The following is a 17682-nucleotide window of genomic DNA, read 5'->3' as shown; positions in this document are numbered from 1 at the left end:
TGAGGAAAGGGGTGAAACTTCCGCCCTCCCCCCACCTTCACACTCAGGGCCCAGCAAACTTGCCCTGGGTGCCTCCCCATGCTGGATGAACAGGGTGTTGGCCTTATCTCAGAGCCATAGGCAGAGGGAGAAGGAATCGGGTCCCAGGAGGGACAGATTTATCAAAACTCCTAGGCTGTGGTTGACCTCGATGTCAGACCTTCTCTGTGGAGGGCCCTGTCTAGCAGAGCCAAGCACCTTGGACCGGAGGAAAGAACCAGGGTCCCAGCCACCTCAGTCCAAGACAGGGTACAGACTTTACTGGAAACAAAAGGGCTGATGGGGAGTGGGGAGGGACCTGCTAGAACAGGGCTGGTGCCCCATGGGGTTCTGGGCTGCAGGGTCTGGTGCCCCCACCTGAGTCTCAGGGGGGCTCAATGTCCATCCCAGCGGGCCTTTCGAGAAACGGCTGGGCCATTGTGCAGAAGAATGCCCGGAAATCCCGAGCCTCCTGCCTCCAGCGAGGATGGGGGCTCTTCCTTCTGGCCAGGAAACTCCAAGTTGGCTTCCGGAGGGTGGCCTAGGGCCTGGGGTGCCAGGGGTCCCACTGCCACTGGTGGGAGGGCAGAGCACAGCACCTCGGTGTCCCTTTGTGTTTCTCCTCTCTGAGGGCTGGAGTAGGCCCCCAAGCCTGGGGCCACGGGCTGCTCTGAGGAGGACAGCCAGTTTGTCAAGTCAGTGGAGAACACTGGGGACTTCCCGAAGTGGTGTCGCCTGAGCTGGGCCTCAAAGGATGGGGGGATGGGAAGCATCTCAGGAAGAAGAGCAGCAGTGCAGAGGTTGAGAGGTCTGGGAAGTCCCGGCGGCAGGGTGCAGAGTGAGGGTCTCCGGAGGTGGTGGTAAGGCCCCTGTTCCACCTGCTTCCTGTTGGGGCCTCAGACCCCAGCGAGGCGGTGATCGGCTGGGCAGTGGCGCTGGTCAGGACCGCGGGCTGGAGATTTCAGCCTGACCCGCACAGCTGGCCTCTTGGCCTCTGGGAAACATAATGCCAGGACTCAGAGGGGAACCGCGCAGTAAGGGCGCGGGGAAGGGGTCGGGGATGGGATTGGACTCCAGGGCGAGATTCCTGTAGTAATAGGCCGAGCTGTGCTTGGCTAACCCAGGAAAAGGGGCCCAAGAGTCCTTCAGGCAAACCTCCGCGCGACGGTGATGGTGGGGGGCTCCCGCAGACCTTAGCCAGGCAAGAGCGGAGCTGGCCTGGGTGGTAAAGACCTTCACTCTCTTCAACTCCGGGATGTAGCGGGGGAAGTTGGTGCAGTCATGCGGCTCCTGAAATGGAGAGGCTGGGACACAGGGAGGTGGCCCGGGGAGCGCGCGCCCAGCCACCCCAGGTCAGTCCGGAACGAGCTCTAGACAACAGCGGGAGAAGGGCTCGGGGCGGCGGCCGGGCAGGGAGCGGTCCCGGGGCCCTCGGCTACCCGCCCAGGCCAGCGGTTTCCCTAACTCCAGCTGCCGGGGGCGCCTGTGATTGGCTAAGGGCCGATGGACGGCGCGCGGATTGGCTGTTCGGGGATCAGGGGCCGGGCCCGCGGGGCAGAGTCCGCCCCCGAACCTTCAAATAGGAAGCCCCCGATAGGCTCCCGCAGATCCGAGGCTGTGCTGCAGACTTGCTGGGGCCGGGGACAGGAGGCGGTGAGCCGAGCGCCGGGGCGCAGAGGCACCAGGGCCCGTTCAGGGCGCCAAGCCGCTCCACCGAGGCACCGCCGCGCCCCGCCCGGAGGCTCGGGGCCGTCGGGCGCCCGTCTCGCCTCCAGCCATGGGGTCGGCGGCGCTGGAGATCCTCGGCCTGGTGCTGTGCCTGGTGGGCTGGGTGGGCCTGATCCTGGCGTGCGGGTTGCCCATGTGGCAGGTGACTGCCTTCCTGGACCACAACATCGTGACGGCGCAGACCACCTGGAAGGGGCTGTGGATGTCGTGCGTGGTGCAGAGCACCGGGCACATGCAGTGCAAGGTGTACGACTCGGTGCTGGCGCTGAGCACCGAGGTGCAGGCGGCGCGGGCGCTCACCGTGGGCGCAGTGCTGCTGGCGCTCGTCGCGCTCTTCGTGACCCTGGCGGGCGCTCAGTGCACCACCTGCGTGGCCCCCGGCCCGGCCAAGGCGCGGGTGGCCCTCACGGGCGGCGCGCTCTACGCACTCTGCGGGCTGCTGGCGCTCGTGCCGCTCTGCTGGTTCGCCAACATCGTGGTCCGCGAGTTCTACGACCCGACGGTGCCCATGTCGCAGAAGTATGAGCTGGGCGCGGCGCTGTACATCGGCTGGGCGGCTTCCGCGCTGCTCATGTGCGGCGGCGGCCTCGTGTGCTGCGGCGCCTGGGTCTGCGCTGGCCGCCCCGACTTCAGCTTCCCAGTCAAGTACTCCGCGTCGCGGCGGCCCACGGCCACCGGCGACTATGACAAGAAGAACTACGTCTGAGGGCGCCAGACTCGGCGGGGCCCCTCGCGCTAGCCACTCCCACGAGCCGGACGACTGGCTAGGGAAGCCCCGCATGCACGGAGGAACGGCCGGCTCTGTGCCTGGACGTGGCGCACCGACTGACTTGAGACCCTGCTCGCGCCCGCAGCCCGTTCTCTCCAATAGCCACTAGCCGGGCCCTGGGCCGCGCCCTGCCCTGAACAGGAGCCACGCACTTGGGAGAACTTGCTGGGTTTCTTTTTCTGTGCGCAGAGCTTGCTCCGATGTGGGTGGGGCGCGTGTCCCTTTGGCTGAGTGGACAATGGACTGAAACGCCAATTCCCTCCTGGACCCTCAGGGTTTTGGATGCCGTCATCCTCCCCAGCGGCTCCAGCTGATTCCAGCGGGGCAGACCGAGAGCCCAGGGGTCCCAACCTGGGCTGCCAGAGGGATGTATACAGCTGGCCTTTACCGCATCAGTGGGGCCTGAGCCCAGGGGGACTAAAAGACTTGGCCTGGACCTCCCTGCCTCACCCCAGCAGCTCCCCAGGAGATGCTTATGGGCACCAGATCCTGAGTGTGGAGCTGGGGCCCTGCCCTCCTTTGCAGCTTGTGGGGAGGGTAAGAGTTTGCTTAGTAAATGGTTTGAATACCCTCCCACCTGTGTCCTGTCCTCTGTCCAGTCACCACTTGTGCCCAGCAGCCCCCTTCATCCACCCGCCCACCAACTGCTCCCTGAAAGGCTTTTTCTGAGACCTCCCAGGACTCCCCCTGTGTTCCAGAAGATTCATGGCCTGATCCCTGGCCCTCCCTGCCACCCAGTCACCTTCCTACTGGGTGGGAAGCACAGCTACGGTTTGCGGCAACCCAGGAAGGTGAGATCTGTAGTCAGAAGAGCCTGGGGAGAGGACGACACAGACCCCAGGAGAGGATGCAGGTTGGAAATCCACCCCCCATCACCCAGCCACTAGCCAGTGTGGAGTCTTTGGATGCAGGAAGTGCTGAGGGTGGGCTGCCAGGCTGCTGGCTTTGAGAAGAGGCTGGCTCCATGCACCACAGGTTGGGTGTTTTCCCCCTGCCCTCTCAGGGCTTGCCTATCTGTGGCTTGCACCAAATGGCCAGACATCTGTAAAACACTGACTAGGACCTTCCGGCTAACGGTGCAGCAGGAACAGGGGCGAATCCAGGATGTGTGCTGGGCTCCAGCGGAGCTAGCGGCGGGCCACAAGCACGTTGCTATGGGAAGGAGGCACTTGTGCAGGTTGCCTAGAGTGCCTGGGCAGGGCTCCAGCGCCTTGGTCCTGGCTCTTCTGCTAGTCTCAGCACAGCTCTGTGCAGGGCCTGTGCTCATCTTGCTGGCCTGGCAGCCAGCCCAGACTTGTGCTGACCATTAGCACCTCCGTGTCACAGGCTGCTGGAAGCGCCCTGTGTCACCTTCCTCCCACATGAGTGGGGCCCCCGGGAGCCAGTGCTGGCCTGGGCCAGGAACCTGGGTGTTAGGGGTCACAGGAGAGCAGGGCACACCAGAGCTATGTTAGTCACTGAGAGCTCATTGCTTCCAGCCCCATTCTAGGCACTCTGAATTAATGCAGTTTTACTTTCTGCCAAAGGCTAGGACAAAAGAGAGCTGTGGCTGGAGGTGGGGCCTGTCGGGAGGAGCTCCAAACCCAGCCAGCAGGGCTTGGCATCTGCCCCCAAACCTGGCCTTGGGGGCCCTCTGCAGAAATGCTTGGGCCAAATCCAGTGGCAAGGAGTCTCCCAGGCCTGGCCAGGCTCCCCACGGTGAGGAAGGGGAGGAGCCTGAGGACATGGGCTCAGGACGGCTGCAATGAACACTGCCCTGAATCCCGGGAGTTGCAGCAGAGCCAGGGAGTTGGACTTCAAGGGAGGATGAACTATCCCATAGCCTGAGCTCCTCGCAATGGGATGAGCTGCAGCGAGACGGGTCCCATGGCACAGAGGTCCTCAGCAGCCCCTCATGGCAGCCCCCCTCGGGCCTGTGCAGCAGGGCTCACAAACGGCCCTCAAGTGCAAGAGTGTGTGATCTTGGGGCCTTGGTGGGGCTGCTGGAACAAAGGTCCTGAGGCCAGCCAGGCTGGTGTTTGGCCAGGAGCACACACCCAAGGCTGCATCCCACACGAACCCAGAGCTCTCCAGTTCCTTCAGGCTCCAGGAATCAGCAGGATTCCGAAGGGAAGCTGCACAGTCCCAATGATGCAAATGGTCAAGCTGGGCAGCTTTAGGGCCCTGGGGAGTCAGGCTGCTGCTGCCTGACTCATGCCAGGAAGGCCAGGGGCACACTCCATTTGCCAGAGATCAGGCAAGAGGAGCTGACCTCCAGTGCAGCCAACCCCACTGTGCCCACTACCCCTTCCCAAGGGCCACGCTGCGACCTGGACCCACCCATCTGTCTCCTCAGTTCCAGGCCACTGTTTCTGGGCTTTTTACCAGCTTAAAGCCTACCCAAACCACTCTGCTTCCTCCTGCCCAAGGCCCCAGGTGCCACACCCAGATGGCCGTGTCGCTCCAGCCTACCTGCTTCCCTGGCATCCCTACTCCAGGCAGAGCAGCCAGATGGCCTCAACCACCTGTGTGAACAGCTCTCTCCTCCCCAAAGGGCAGGAATGGCATCCTCCTTGCCTCCAGATCCTCTCAACCCTCGCAGGGGCTCTGGGGACATCTGGGAGAGTGGAACCAGCTGATCGCACAGCTCCCCTGAGAACTGCTGTTCTGAAGACTTTGAAAGTTGCCAAGGTTCTGTCCAGTTTTAACCTTCTGTGACCAGGATGTGGTGAAGCCATCTCCCTCTGGGGCCCCTCAGCCACCTTGCCCTTGCTATCGGCCCAACTCTCCCAGTAGCCTGGGGGTACCGTGTGCCTGTGGGGATGGGGAGGGTACTGGGACAGGAGGCACAGTCAAGAGGGTGGGTTTGAGCTGCTGCCAGGGCCAGGTGGACAGGAATAAGTGGTGGGAGGGCAGAGCCAGGTACCGGATGGCATCACTGGGCAGTGGTCGGTGCAGGAGCCATGCGGAGGGCCACGTGCTGAGGTGCCCGGCCTCCACCCACTGCTCTCCCAGGAGCCTGGAGGCCGCGCCCCATGCTTATTTACTGCTGGGTCTCAACGTCGCCCAGGGCACAGGAAAAGGCTCCTCTGCACCCACAGAAACCTCAGGACAAAAACAAGTGTTGGCCCTATGACCACAGCCAAGACTAGGCACCAAAACTAAAACGAACATTTTATTCCATTAAAAACCAACTGTCCCTGCATCTAAAACTATGTCCATAACTTACAGTCTAAATAAAACCCAGTTAATATAAATAAGGAGGAGGTCATGTCTGCAGAGATCAAACTCTAGAGAAGAAAGAAAAGAAAAAATAAGTAAATTTCAACAATTCTGATGTCTCTCTGAATTAAACAAATAAACTGTCCAGGCCTTCCCTCTGACATGCTGGGCTTGCTTCTGAGTAGCTGTCACCACTCACAGGGGAGAGGGGTGGTGACCATGGGTAGAGGGCCACCCCAGAACCACTGAGGTGGCCCACCGGCCTCACTGCACCCCGCTGGCTGGGTCCAGGCTGTCATTTGCTTGAGAACCCCTAGGGCCTCATGGCCCTCCACTACCATATCACCTTGCAGACCCTGCCTCAGCCCCATGGGGCCCTCACGAGGCTTTTCCCCTTGCCTGGAGCATCTCCCCTACACTGCTCCCCCCCCTGCCCAGCTGGCCCACCCTGCACCCTGTCTTGGTGGCAGGACACACAGCAGTGCTGGTGTCATCTCTGAGCAGGCTGCAGGGAAGGGCTAGGCCTCAAACACCAGCCCCCTGCCCGAGAGCCCCTGCCTGTAACCTTTGATTTGGGTCATAAACTTACACCCTGCCCCCATCCTAAGGCTCAGCACTCACTGTCCAAGGGGTGTCAGCCCCGTTTCAGTTGAGGAAACAGCCACAGCCTGGTGAAGTACCCAACACACCTTGCTGAAGACCCAAAGAGTCTGAGCCCAAAGCTTCACCCCAACACGAGCCCTATATGCCCTAGCCGACCCTGAAAGAGGGACTTTGGATCCCTGAGGTCCCCTATACCATTCCCAGCAGAGCCCACTGAGGCCCCAACAGGGGAAGGGCACTTGCCCTCCACACCTTCCAGCTCACTATGGATGGTAGGGGAGTGGGAGGACCCTGGGCTGGCATGAGGGGACCCTCTACATCAGAGCCTTGATAGGGCCAGTCTGCCTCAGCAGCGGCTCCAGCCCAGGGCTCAAGGAGATGCAGGGCTGGGTGTGGGCATCCACCATATATGTGTGTGGGGGGCCTGGGCTGAGAAATGGGCACTAGGTAGAGAACAGGCCCCCCGGCCCGTCTGCTGAGGGGCCCTTCAAGAAAGAGCTGGTATGTGTGGCACTGGGAAGAGCCCTGGCCGGGGAGCATCGCTGTGGACCACCAGTGACGGCCTCACGCTCAGGCAAGGCCCACAGAGACGACATTTTCTAGTTATTAGCCATGTGGCTGCCAACAGCTTTGTTTTCTCCTAAGTCAAGCACGCAAGAGTCTGGGTAGAAGCCTCTGTGGGCTCTAGCCTAGGGCCTGATCTAAGGCTGCAAAGGGCGGCAAGGCTTCAGGGCCCACGCTCCCGCCAAGGGTCGCCTCCTTTCCCAGCAGTGCCAGGAGGCGTGCGTGTCACTCGTAATGCCCAGCCCACAGTGCGGTCAGGACAGGGTAAATGCCAGCCCTTGCTGAAGGGGTCCCAGGAGCTTAATGAAATTAGCTTCTTCAAAAACGCCCCATTGTGGCACTGCCACCAGCCCAGGGACAGACACCCTTGGGAAAAACCCCAAATCTCCTCAGGAGCCCTGCTTCGGTCTGAAATGCAAGCAGAAGCCTTGGCTTGAGGAGGGAAAAAGCAGGGAAAGCAAAGCAGGGAACGAGGGGCCCTCTTTACACTTCAGCAGGGCCAGCTTTGTGGCAGTGCCCCCCCCGCCCCCCTGAAGTGCCCACTGGAACTCTCCAGCACCCCACCCCTCCCCCACATCTCACCCTCAGGACAGGAGGGAAACAAGTGCATCCAGAAACTTGCTCCGATCCTCTGCTTTCAGTTCAATTACTGAGGTAATGAAAGAAAAACATCTCGTGAGGTGGAGGAGTGGGGCTGAGAGTGAGGCGCAGGAGGAGAAACAAGTCAGGGTGTATTAACTCCCTCTTCCCGGTCATCCAAGATGGGAACCACCCTCCGGCACATTCCAAAATGTACTCAGCCCTTTGGTGGCCTGGAATATTCTGAACTCAGAGGCTCTATTTCTCTGTCCTCTGTATTTAGTCCGCAGAAACTGCTGGTTGCCCTGTTAGTGAGGCTGGCTGGGGTTACAGTCTGTGGGGAGGACCCTCCAGGCCGCTAGAGGACCAGCAGTGACAGCCAGTGGAGAGGACACAGGAATGTGACGGTTTAGAACAGATCCAGGCAAAGACAGGGCTTCCCTCCCTGGTGGACACAGAGCCCTGCTCCATCGTGGGTTGCCTGAGGCCCTGAGGTCGGGCAGGAGGCTAGCCTGAAGTTTTGCTCTGGCCAGTCTCTCTGTAGAAGGGAAACACGACGTGAACTGCCCCCATTTCCAGGGGCCCTCATCAAATAGGGCAAAACCAGGCCAGCCTGGTTCTAGGAGCCATCTGTGCCACAGGCCATGGATCCAGGAACCCCAGGCCCAGCCTACCCAGGTGGGGGCTGGCCTGCCCTCTGTTGTACAACCCCCCTCCCCCAGCTCTCCACCCACATGGGAAGCCAAGCACCTTCCAGCCCATAAATCCTCCCTCTGAGAAGCCAGGACATCCTGCAGCTGGCCAGCACCAACCTCTCCCACATCTTGGGCATAAAGTAGGAATGGGGGTGTTGCTGCTGGGGGTGAACCCACCCAACACAGAGCTGTAGCCCAAGTGGGCCTGGCATGAAGGAGCAGCTCTAGATGCCAAGGCAGCTGGGGTGAACACTGGGTCTCTGATGCCAGGACTCGTTGTAACAAATCAGCTGATGTGACATAAGAAACTGTCCTTTCTGACAGATGGGGGTTATGGGCTGAGGACTATTCTCCCCAAATTCATGTGTGGAAGGCCTAACCCCCTGCACCTCAGACAGCATGTGCTGTATTTGGAGATGGGGCTTTTGAAGATGTTTAGGTTAAACAAAATCACATGGGTGGGCCCTAATCCAATCTGACTGGGGTCCTTATAAGAAGAGGAGATTAGGACACAGACACAGAGGGACGACCATGTGAGAACACAGCCACCTATAAGCTAAGGAGAGAGGTCTCAGGCCTCAGAAGAGACTGACCCTGGTGTACACCTTAATCTTGGACTTCAGCCTCCAGACCGTGAGAAATAGATTTCTGTTGTTTAAAGCCCCTAGTCTATGGTATGTTGTTAGGGCAGCCCAAGCACACCAATACAAAGCCGTGAGGGGTCACTACGTCTGTTTTACTTAAAAGTCTATCAGCTAGAATAAAAAGCAAATGTGGCCCAATGTGAGCCATGTTCCATGCTGGCCTCTGGAGAAGCTGTGGGGAGTCGCGGGGAGCACTGGCCAGCCTGCAAAGCCACCACCTGGACTGGGCTCTTCCATTCCCTGGACTCATGCAACATCAGGCCAGGGCCAGTGCCCAGGCCGTCACACAGGACCACGTGGCAGCCTCAGGCGGGCCCCTTCACGACAACACAGACAGGAGCTGCTGGCCTGCAGTGGCGGCCAGCACAGCCTCGGAGGCCGTGTCCGGGGGTTGCCGCAGGCCCTGCTATTTCCACGCCCACAGGAGGGGGCAGGTGACCCCTGGGTGACGCTGGCCCAGGAGGCTTTAGTGGCCAGTCCTGCAGACTCCTTGGTGAACGTGGTCTCAAGGGCTAGACTCTAAGGCCAAAGCCAGGCCTATGGCTCTATGGACAACACCTGTTCCCCCTCGCCCTGGGAGCCCATCAGGGCCCAGACAGGAGGCGCAGGGCCCCACGCATCCTAGAGCTCCCTGAGCCACCTGAAGCAGCCAGGCCCGGGGGCTGGCTCCAGGAAAGTGAGAGGGGCGCTAACAAGGTATTTCTGGTGATGCCAGCTTCCCTGGTTCGAGGCCAGTGCTAACCTTGAAAGTGCCCCAGTGCCGCAGACTCTTACCTGAGAGGTCGAAATGGTTGTGTAACGTTCGGGAGTTGGTGCCCTCTGCGGCCTTCTCAAACGCCCGCCCAAAAAAGCTGTAGACACAGAAGAGGTGTGTTGGGGGCCCGCCCACTGTAATGGACCTCCCTAAATCCCTGGGACAGACACTGGAGTTGGTCCAGACTCCTCCCTGGCCACCCGTTCTGCCTGTAGGCACTCCTGTTGGTACCCCTGCCTGGGCCCCAGTCTTCTGAGGTCTTACCCCCACTCCTGGACAGTCACCATCTCTCACTGCTGCTCCCGCCTGCATCCAGCAGAGCGCTTCGCAGCCCTCAGGGCACCAGCGTCCCTGGGCACCTCCCACGGTGCACCCTGACTACAGCCTCCCTCGTGCCTGGCACCGTGTTGGCAGCTGGGACAGGAGAGGCAGAGGCTCAGTGGGAAGTGTGCTGGGATGGGGGTTTCAGATGAGATTGAGTCACACACAGCAGGGTGGGGAATGGGAGGAGCCTGCAGGGCCAGGGTGCAGCCCAGCTGGGGCTGCTGAGGGCGCAGGTGTGGGGCAGGGAGCCGGCCAGGAGCACACACCCACCCCCCGGGCTGTGCAGGTAGTAAGGGCTGGCAGTGGACGGAGAGCATCATGGGGAAGGGACTCTTGGGCTGGGAGAAGAGGCAGAGGAGGGGCATGTGCTTCAAGCCCCCACAGTAACTCTCACACGAGACCGTGCACACCAGTCAGAGCTAACCACTGACCAGCACAGCCATGTACAGCAACAAATTGATGGCTGGAGTGAGGACGCAGGCGGCTGTGCTGGCCCCTGGGGGGAGTGCTTGCTGGCTGCCTGGAGAACCCAGGCCAGGAGCCCCTGGCCAGCTCCACCCCGTGTGACTATGAATCCAAGACCCACGGCATAGCTTTGGAAAGCAGCCCAGCAACATGGAAGCACTTATCTTAAAAAAGTCCGTTGTTTCTCCCAACTTGCTACTAAATGGCCTTTGCAGACACAGAAGGAGGTCAAAGCTCACAAGAGCAGGGCTAGGATTGATCCAGATACAAGACCCGTGTCTTCCACAGCAGAGGCCAATAAGAGCTAACTGGGAAAACTGAGAGGCACAGGACACTGAGCGGTCCTTGGCCCCCAAGCCACAGCACTGGGCAGCTGAGTGGGGTGTCTTGCAGCCAGCTGTCAGTATCTTACCAAGGTCACCTCTTGGGATGTTGCTGGGGAGCACTGAGCCTGGGGCACTGACTCTGCCAGGGAGGCAAAGACCCCCAAGGATGGTGACATTAGCCCCTGGGATTAGTCAGGGGGCTCTCTGGCCAGGCAGAGCACGAAGGGAGCCACAGGGAGAACCAGGGAGCCCCTCAAGGTCCAGCCTGCTGGCTGACACCAGGTGTGGATGGGAGTGGGCAGGAGAAAACCTGACCTTGCTACAGGAACAGGGCAAGAACCCAGGCCAACAGATGGAGGGGAAACATTGGGAAGACAGTGAGAGAAGCTTCTCAAAAGTACAAGATGAGCCTCTGCATTCACAAACGCACCAGTACATTGTCTATAAACATAAAGTTGGAAACAGCCTGAACGTCCAATAGGAGATGACAGGTAAACCATCATCCACTTAACAGGCTTCCTACTGTTAGAAGTCACTTTCGTAAAAATGTGCACAAAGGCCTGATGCTTGGTGAGAAAACAAAACAGAACTACACCGCCGATAGAAGTCCAAAATGTTTCCTAGATGCTAAATAAAGAAAAGGCCAAGGGAGAACAGGCAGCCACAACCGCATGGTCTGAGTGACTAAGCAGTTGTGTTAGCTTCTGCGCGGCTGGAGCTGGACCCTCTATCCGCCGCCCAAACCGTGGGGGCACAAGTGAGCTCAGCTTCGGGTGCGGTAGCAATCTCTGGCAGGCAGGCAGTCTGGGGGTGCACATCCCTGCACACAACACTGAACAGTTTCTCGTATGTCAGCTCGTAACTGAACTTTTAAACGTATTTGGCAAATGCCTAAATTTGGGATTCCGTGAGCAATGAATTTGACTCACAAGGGTGGGGGTGAGGATGGGAGACACTGACCAGCTCTCCTCAAAGGTTAGTGTGAGGCCCAAACAAGCTGGGGAATGATCTTTCATGAGGGTTTTGAAGGCATCGCAGAGCTGGTCTCGAGCAACTTTGCAGGGGAAGCCTAATTTCTGGGGTGGGTGACCTGAAACCTCTCAGATTTTCAGTATAAGCTGCTCTTCAGAAGAGGGTTTAGGCCCAGGGAGGGCTGGGGTTCTTGCCCAAGGCCACATAGAGTCAGGACATCTAATCACACCTCACTGTAGGTATGTAGCCTATCCTAGGTGGGTCTGACGTTGGTCTTCCTGGGGAGCCAGACACCCTTGCCCGGGAGGCCTTGAACAAACTAGAAGCATTCAAAAGTCCAGTCAAGGGGTAAGGTAGTAGCTCAATGGCTAACCTGCAGCCCACATATCTAAACCCTCAAAGTCCTGCTGCATGGTGGAAGAGGCTGTCCTCGGTGTGGCGTTGAGGGCCAAGATCACCCAACTCAGCAGAGCCCACAGGCCAATGACAAGCCTGGCGCTCCCAACTCCCAGGAGATGCAAAACCTGGCTCACTTCTTTCTGTCCGAGCTGTCGGTCTCTGGGGGGATGCCCACCACAGTCACGGTGCCCTGCTCCACACTCAGGGGTGCAGCCATCACCAAGGGCAACAGCTTGCAGCGCCGGTTCTTTGTCTGCGGAGGCAAAGTGCACCCTTCATCATGGCCCCACGGAGGGAGCGCACCACTCAGCACCTAGGAGGCCGAACAGGGCCAGCCGCCCACCCCCCAAAAGCCTCCCGGGTCTTCTTCTCACCAGAGATGCTCAAGTCCCCATGCAGCTGCCCCCCCAGGCTATGATACCGTTCCCAGCCTCCTTCTGTGCCAATGTCCCTTGGCTGTTCCCTCCTTCACCTCCTTTAGGTCCTGACTCAGTTGTCACCTCCTCCAGGAGGCCTTCCCCAACCAACCCTCTCTCTCATCCTGCTTCAGCTTGTCTATGGTGTGTGCCACCATCTGACACTGCACATAATCTTTCCTCATTTGTCCCCTTTGCCAGCATGCATACTCCCTCAACATGGAGACTCAGGTGCTTCCTTCACTGCTGTACCCATTGTACCCACACCCTACAACAAAGGTGACCGACTATCCTCGTTTGTCCAGGACTGAAGGGCATCCCAGGACATGAACCAGGGCAGTTGGTCATCCTATGACATCAGAGCCTGGCTGGTCGTGGTTGCTTAAGAAATGTGAGGGGCACCTGGGTGGCTCAGTTGGTTAAGCTTCTGCCTTCAGCTCAGGTCCTGATCCCAGGATCGGCCCCGTGTCAGGTTCCCTGATCAGTGGGAAATCTGCTTCTCCCTCTGCCCCTCCACCCTGCTCGTGCTCTCTCTCTCTCTCAAGTAAATAAATAACATCTTTAAAAAAAAAAAGTCTGATAAATGATGGGCCCTCTGGAAAAATTCACCCATTTTGCAGATGAGGAAACTGAGGCTCAGAGATCAAATAATTGACCTCATATCACACAACTGGTAAAGGAAGAGGCTGAGATTTGAACAGAGCCTAGAAGACTTGCGAGCTCATGTTTTGTCCCTAGTCCATCTTTTGTCATTATTTGACTGTCTTCACATAATCCTCAGATAATCATTTTATAGGTCAATTCAGCAATATGAGATGTCAACCTCCTATTAAACAATTTGTTTAAAGTAGCCCCCAGTGTAAACCCTCATCCAGGAAGTGAAGTAAGACTCTGACTGTTGAAATGTGAGGGATCATCCTTTCTGTGATCATACCCAGTGGGGAGTCTGATGTTAGCTGGGTTGGGGCGGAGGGGTGTCCCAGGCCAAGGCAAAGAAGGGTGTTAGGCGGTACAGAAGACAGAACCACACATGCAAAAGGGAAAGCCAGACCAGAAAACAAGCTTTTGCTGGGAAGCAAGTCTGTGCTATCACCAGCTTCATCTTTCCTTGATCTGCCACAGCTGAACCTAGCCCTAGCCCCACATACTCCATGAGGTCCCTTTGTACTTGTCCAAGTGACCAGGAGGACCAACTGATGAAATCAGAGCTTACAGGAACTGAGATCCTAAGGGTCAGCTAAGGAAAACATAGCTCAGAAAAACTGAGTTTTTCCCAGACCCCACAGCTGGTACATAGCCACAGTACCCCAAGACCAGCTTCTAATGCCCAGTCCAAGCTCTGCTCTGAGGCTCTACCTTCTGGCATCCATCTACCCAGCTCCTCACCGAAAACACAAAGGACTTGAGCAGGTGTCTGCTGAGCAGGCTCAGGGACGCTGGTTTGGAAAATAGCACAATGTCCGGAGTGCCCTGCAGGGGGAGGACATAGAGATAGTAAGAGGGGGCTGTTGGCAGGCGTGGCCTGGTACCCATCTATCCATGGGAAGCCTGACCTCCATGAGGGAGCAGTAGAGGAAGGGCCCCTGGGAGATAACAAGGTTGGTGCAGAGGCAGCTGGCAATGGTCTGCTGTGTGGCTCGCAGCTGCTTCTTAGCGAGTTCCAGGCCATGGTAGAGCTTGTCCAGGTTACTCCTGTAACGGGGCAGACACACAACTTTGGCACAGAGTCACAAACAGAACACTTGGTTCCTGGGGGGTGTGTGGGGATGAGTTTCATTCTTTTCCTCCTGCCTTCCCTATCATATGCAAGGAAGGATTAGGGGTCCCTGGTGGCTCAGTCAGTTAAGCGTCTGACTCTTGGTTTTGGTTGTGAGATTGAGCCCCACATTGGGCTCCATGCTGGGTGTGAAGCCTGTTTAAGATTTTCTCTCCTTGGGGCGCCTGGGTGGCTCAGTCAGTTAAGCGTCTGCCTTCGGCTCGGGTCATGATCCCAGGGATCGAGCCTGGGATCGAGCCCCTCATTGGGCTCCTTGCTCTGCTGGGAGCCCGCTTCTCCCTCTCCTCCCAGCTTGTACTCTCTCACTGTCTCTCCTTCTCTCTCAAATAAGTAAATAAAATCTTTAAAAAAAAAAAAAGATTTTCTCTCCTCCTTCTGCCCACCCCCCACCCCCGCTCATGCTCTCTCTCTCTCTAAAAAGAAAGAAAGAAAAAGAAAGAAAGAAAGAAAGAAAGAAGAAAGAAAGAAAGAAAAGAAAGAAAGAAAGAAAGAAAGAAAAATGATTAAAACATGTATAAACCTACAGTGACCAGTACAAAAGATGGAGAGGGGTGCCTGGCATCAGAAGACAGGAAACTGAAAGCCAACAGAGGGAAGACACTGCCCAGCAGGTCCTGGAAAGTACCCAGAGGACTCTGACAGAGGGGCCAGGGCAAGGCCCAAATGGAGGACCAGGGAACCCCCCCCGCATTGATGGGTGGATTTTTATCCTCCCCAAGAAAGGAGGGTTCTCCTCTAAATACATTAAAATGAACTCTCTGTGGAGAAGTGTATCCAGAAGTTAAGAGTCCCAAAGTGTCATACTGGCTCCCCACCCACCAAGATGAAGCAATGCCTTGTAGCCAGCAGGCTATGCCCCAAGACCCAGGGCCTCACCAGGCTTCCACAGCCCCCCTTTTGAAAGTGAAGACCACCAGACATTTGGGAAATGCCTGTGCCCTGAAAAAATGACCCTAGATGAAACAGAGATGATTTGGAGAACAAAAGAAAACTTAAAATGAACTCTAATTAATATCTTCAAAGAGACTGGGCAACTAAGAAATTCGTAAAGGGGCGCCTGGGTGGCTCAGTCATTAAGCGTCTGCCTTCGGCTCAGGTCATGATCCCAGGGTCCTGGGATCAAGCCCCGCATCGGGCTCCCTGCTCGGCGGGAAGCCTGCTTCTCCCTCTCCCACTCCCTCTGCTTGTGTTCCCTCTCTCGCTGTGTCTCTCCCTGTCAAATAAATAAATAAAATCTTTAAAAAAAAAAAAAAAAGAAATTCGTAAACCACTAACAGGATGCCATGAGAAAGGAATAATCAGAAACTGAAGTATTTGTGGAAAGTAAAGTGACTGCAAAAAAATTAAAAATTCACTCAAAGACTAGAGAATAAAGTCAAGAAGCTTCCTTCGCATCAGTAACAAGACAGACATGGAAAACATAAGGCACAAATCAGAGACAGAGCATTGTTCCAGGAAGCCAGGAAAGAAAGAATAAAAAACACCTATGTATGTGTGGGAGGAGTAATAAAGAAATAGTACAAAAGCATGCCTAAGCTGAAAAATCTGGGGCTTTGGATGGAAAGGGCTCGCCTGAGAAGCCAGTACAATCCATGAAACAAAATCCACCCTAGACACAACACGATGAAATCACAGAACACTGAAAAGAAAAGAAAAAATCTTGCAAGCTTCTTTAGGTGGGATGGGAGTGCATTTACAAAGAAACAAGAACCAAGATGGCTCAGATTTCAATTAGCAATACTTGCTGCTAGAAGACAGGGGAGCAATGGAATCCACATTCAACAGGAAATTACCTTCAGCATTGAATTGTAAATAAGCTATACCAGGAACCAGATGGGGGCAGAACGAAGATATTGTCGGATATGCAAGAACTAAGAACGTTTATTTCACATGTGCTCTTTCTTTAAAAGTTACTTGGGAATTGTGCTCTAACAAAATGAAAGAGTGAAAAAACCAAAGATAAGGATCCTAAGAAACACTGGCTCTAATCCAGGGCACAGTCAAGGGCCATGAGTGGTGGCAGCAAACAACAGGCACAGAGAACTGCAGGTCCAGGCTAATGTCAGAAGACAGAACCCCAGGCTTTCCCAGACAAAAGGGACTCAGGGAATACCTCCTGGAAGGAGAGCTGGAAAAAAACTGGATATGATAAAGAAGGTAATTAAGATCTCCAGGAAAAGCAAAGAGCAGTACCAGAAAGTAAGGTAATCACTGCACATGAGTGACTATTTTATTAACACAACAAACTAACACTATTGATTTTCATCTTCTAGACTCTATCTATAGCCAAGGATGAGATGACTTGCATTTTATTCTCTAACCCAAGATTAAGTGTTATTAACCACGAAAATGTAAAAGCATAAATTTCACAAAGTGAAAGGCATGGGGAAAGAGAAAAGTAAGGATGCTAATATCTTTTTCTTACAAAGTAGGGAGACAAGAGACAACGGCGATAGAACAAGGTGTAAGTATGTTACAGTTACAAAGGAGCTACAAATAGTGGCATAACTGTACCCACAGGAGGGGGAGGAGCACAAAAGAGGAATAAATGTCCTGTCATAGCAAGAAGTCAGTAGACAATGTCTAAAACTGCTCCATCAACTCTGGGATGAGGGCAGCAACAGCTGATACTATAGTTATGGCATTTCCTCAAATTTCTAGATAAACATACGTAGAGCAACCACATTGCAAACCAAAAATCTAGGATTCTCACAACAAAACAAGAGAATAAAGGAACACTACAGACCCCAAAATAAATATAAGCAGGGGGAACAGACCACCACTAGCCACAAGACTGGTGTATCACTGGAGTCAGTGTGGGAGGGAGCTGAGAAGCAGCAAGATCTAAGAACGATGAAAAACTCCAGGCAACTGGGAAACAGCAGCCCAAAGTGAGAGTTTTGCCCTGTCCAAGAGGAGGTGAGTGCAAGGAGCTGTGGTACAGTGCAAGGGGCCATGGTAAAGATGAGGGGGCCAGAGCAGTCTAGCTCCAGTGTCCCACCTGGCCAGCCAGGGCTCCTTTCCACAGTGAGGAAAAAGTGCTGAGAATGGAATAAAAATTGAGTAAGACAGAGACAATATACAAAGGGAAAAAGAAGGTATAGATAAAAATGCACTGGGTTAGTAGTGGAGGTTCTAGCAGCTAGACTGGAAAGGAAGAAGTAAAACCATTTCTATTTGCAGATAACATAATCTTGTATACATGAAATCTCACGGAATACACTAAAACACTATTAGAGCTATTAAACAAATTCAGTAATGTTGCAGGATAAAGATCAATATACAAAGATCAACTGTATTTCTATGCAATAGCAATGAGCAGGCAAAAATAAAATTAAGGGGCGCCTGGGTGGCTCAGTTGGTTAAGCGACTGCCTTCGGCTCAGGTCATGATCCTGGAGTCCCGGGATCGAGTCCCGCATCGGGCTCCCTGCTCGGCAGGGAGTCTG

At 55.7% G+C, this 17682-nt stretch overlaps 2 protein-coding genes across 3 annotated transcripts in view; one reads left to right on the top strand and one right to left on the bottom strand.

Moving 5' to 3' along the window:
* Nucleotides 1-589: 589 nt before the first annotated feature.
* On the top strand, nucleotides 590-3088 carry CLDN5 (claudin 5). Its single transcript, XM_006752333.3, is given in 2 exon segments — nucleotides 590-1647; nucleotides 1649-3088. Coding segments are annotated over 2 exon segments (930 nt in total). The 5' UTR covers nucleotides 590-1521; the 3' UTR covers nucleotides 2453-3088.
* A 2568-nt stretch (nucleotides 3089-5656) lies between these two features.
* The window catches only part of CDC45 (cell division cycle 45), a 32054-nt gene continuing 20028 nt past the window's right edge, over nucleotides 5657-17682 (bottom strand). For both annotated transcript variants that reach the window (XM_081801610.1, XM_081801609.1), the window contains exons 14-19: nucleotides 14011-14149; nucleotides 13844-13927; nucleotides 12176-12294; nucleotides 9581-9652; nucleotides 7466-7537; nucleotides 5657-5784 (exon numbers count right to left, since the gene is read on the bottom strand). In XM_081801610.1, coding sequence (XP_081657736.1) covers nucleotides 7468-7537; nucleotides 9581-9652; nucleotides 12176-12294; nucleotides 13844-13927; nucleotides 14011-14149 — 484 coding nt within the window. In that variant the 3' untranslated portion in view covers nucleotides 5657-5784; nucleotides 7466-7467. The remainder of the gene's footprint in view (nucleotides 5785-7465; nucleotides 7538-9580; nucleotides 9653-12175; nucleotides 12295-13843; nucleotides 13928-14010; nucleotides 14150-17682) is intronic.

This window comes from Leptonychotes weddellii, chromosome 13 (genome assembly GCF_054177405.1).
Source record: "Leptonychotes weddellii isolate Sample4059 chromosome 13, ASM5417740v2, whole genome shotgun sequence".
Classification (NCBI taxonomy): domain Eukaryota; kingdom Metazoa; phylum Chordata; class Mammalia; order Carnivora; family Phocidae; genus Leptonychotes; species Leptonychotes weddellii.
Note: the sequence above shows the minus strand (reverse complement) of the source record. Positions and strands in the feature narration are given on the sequence as shown.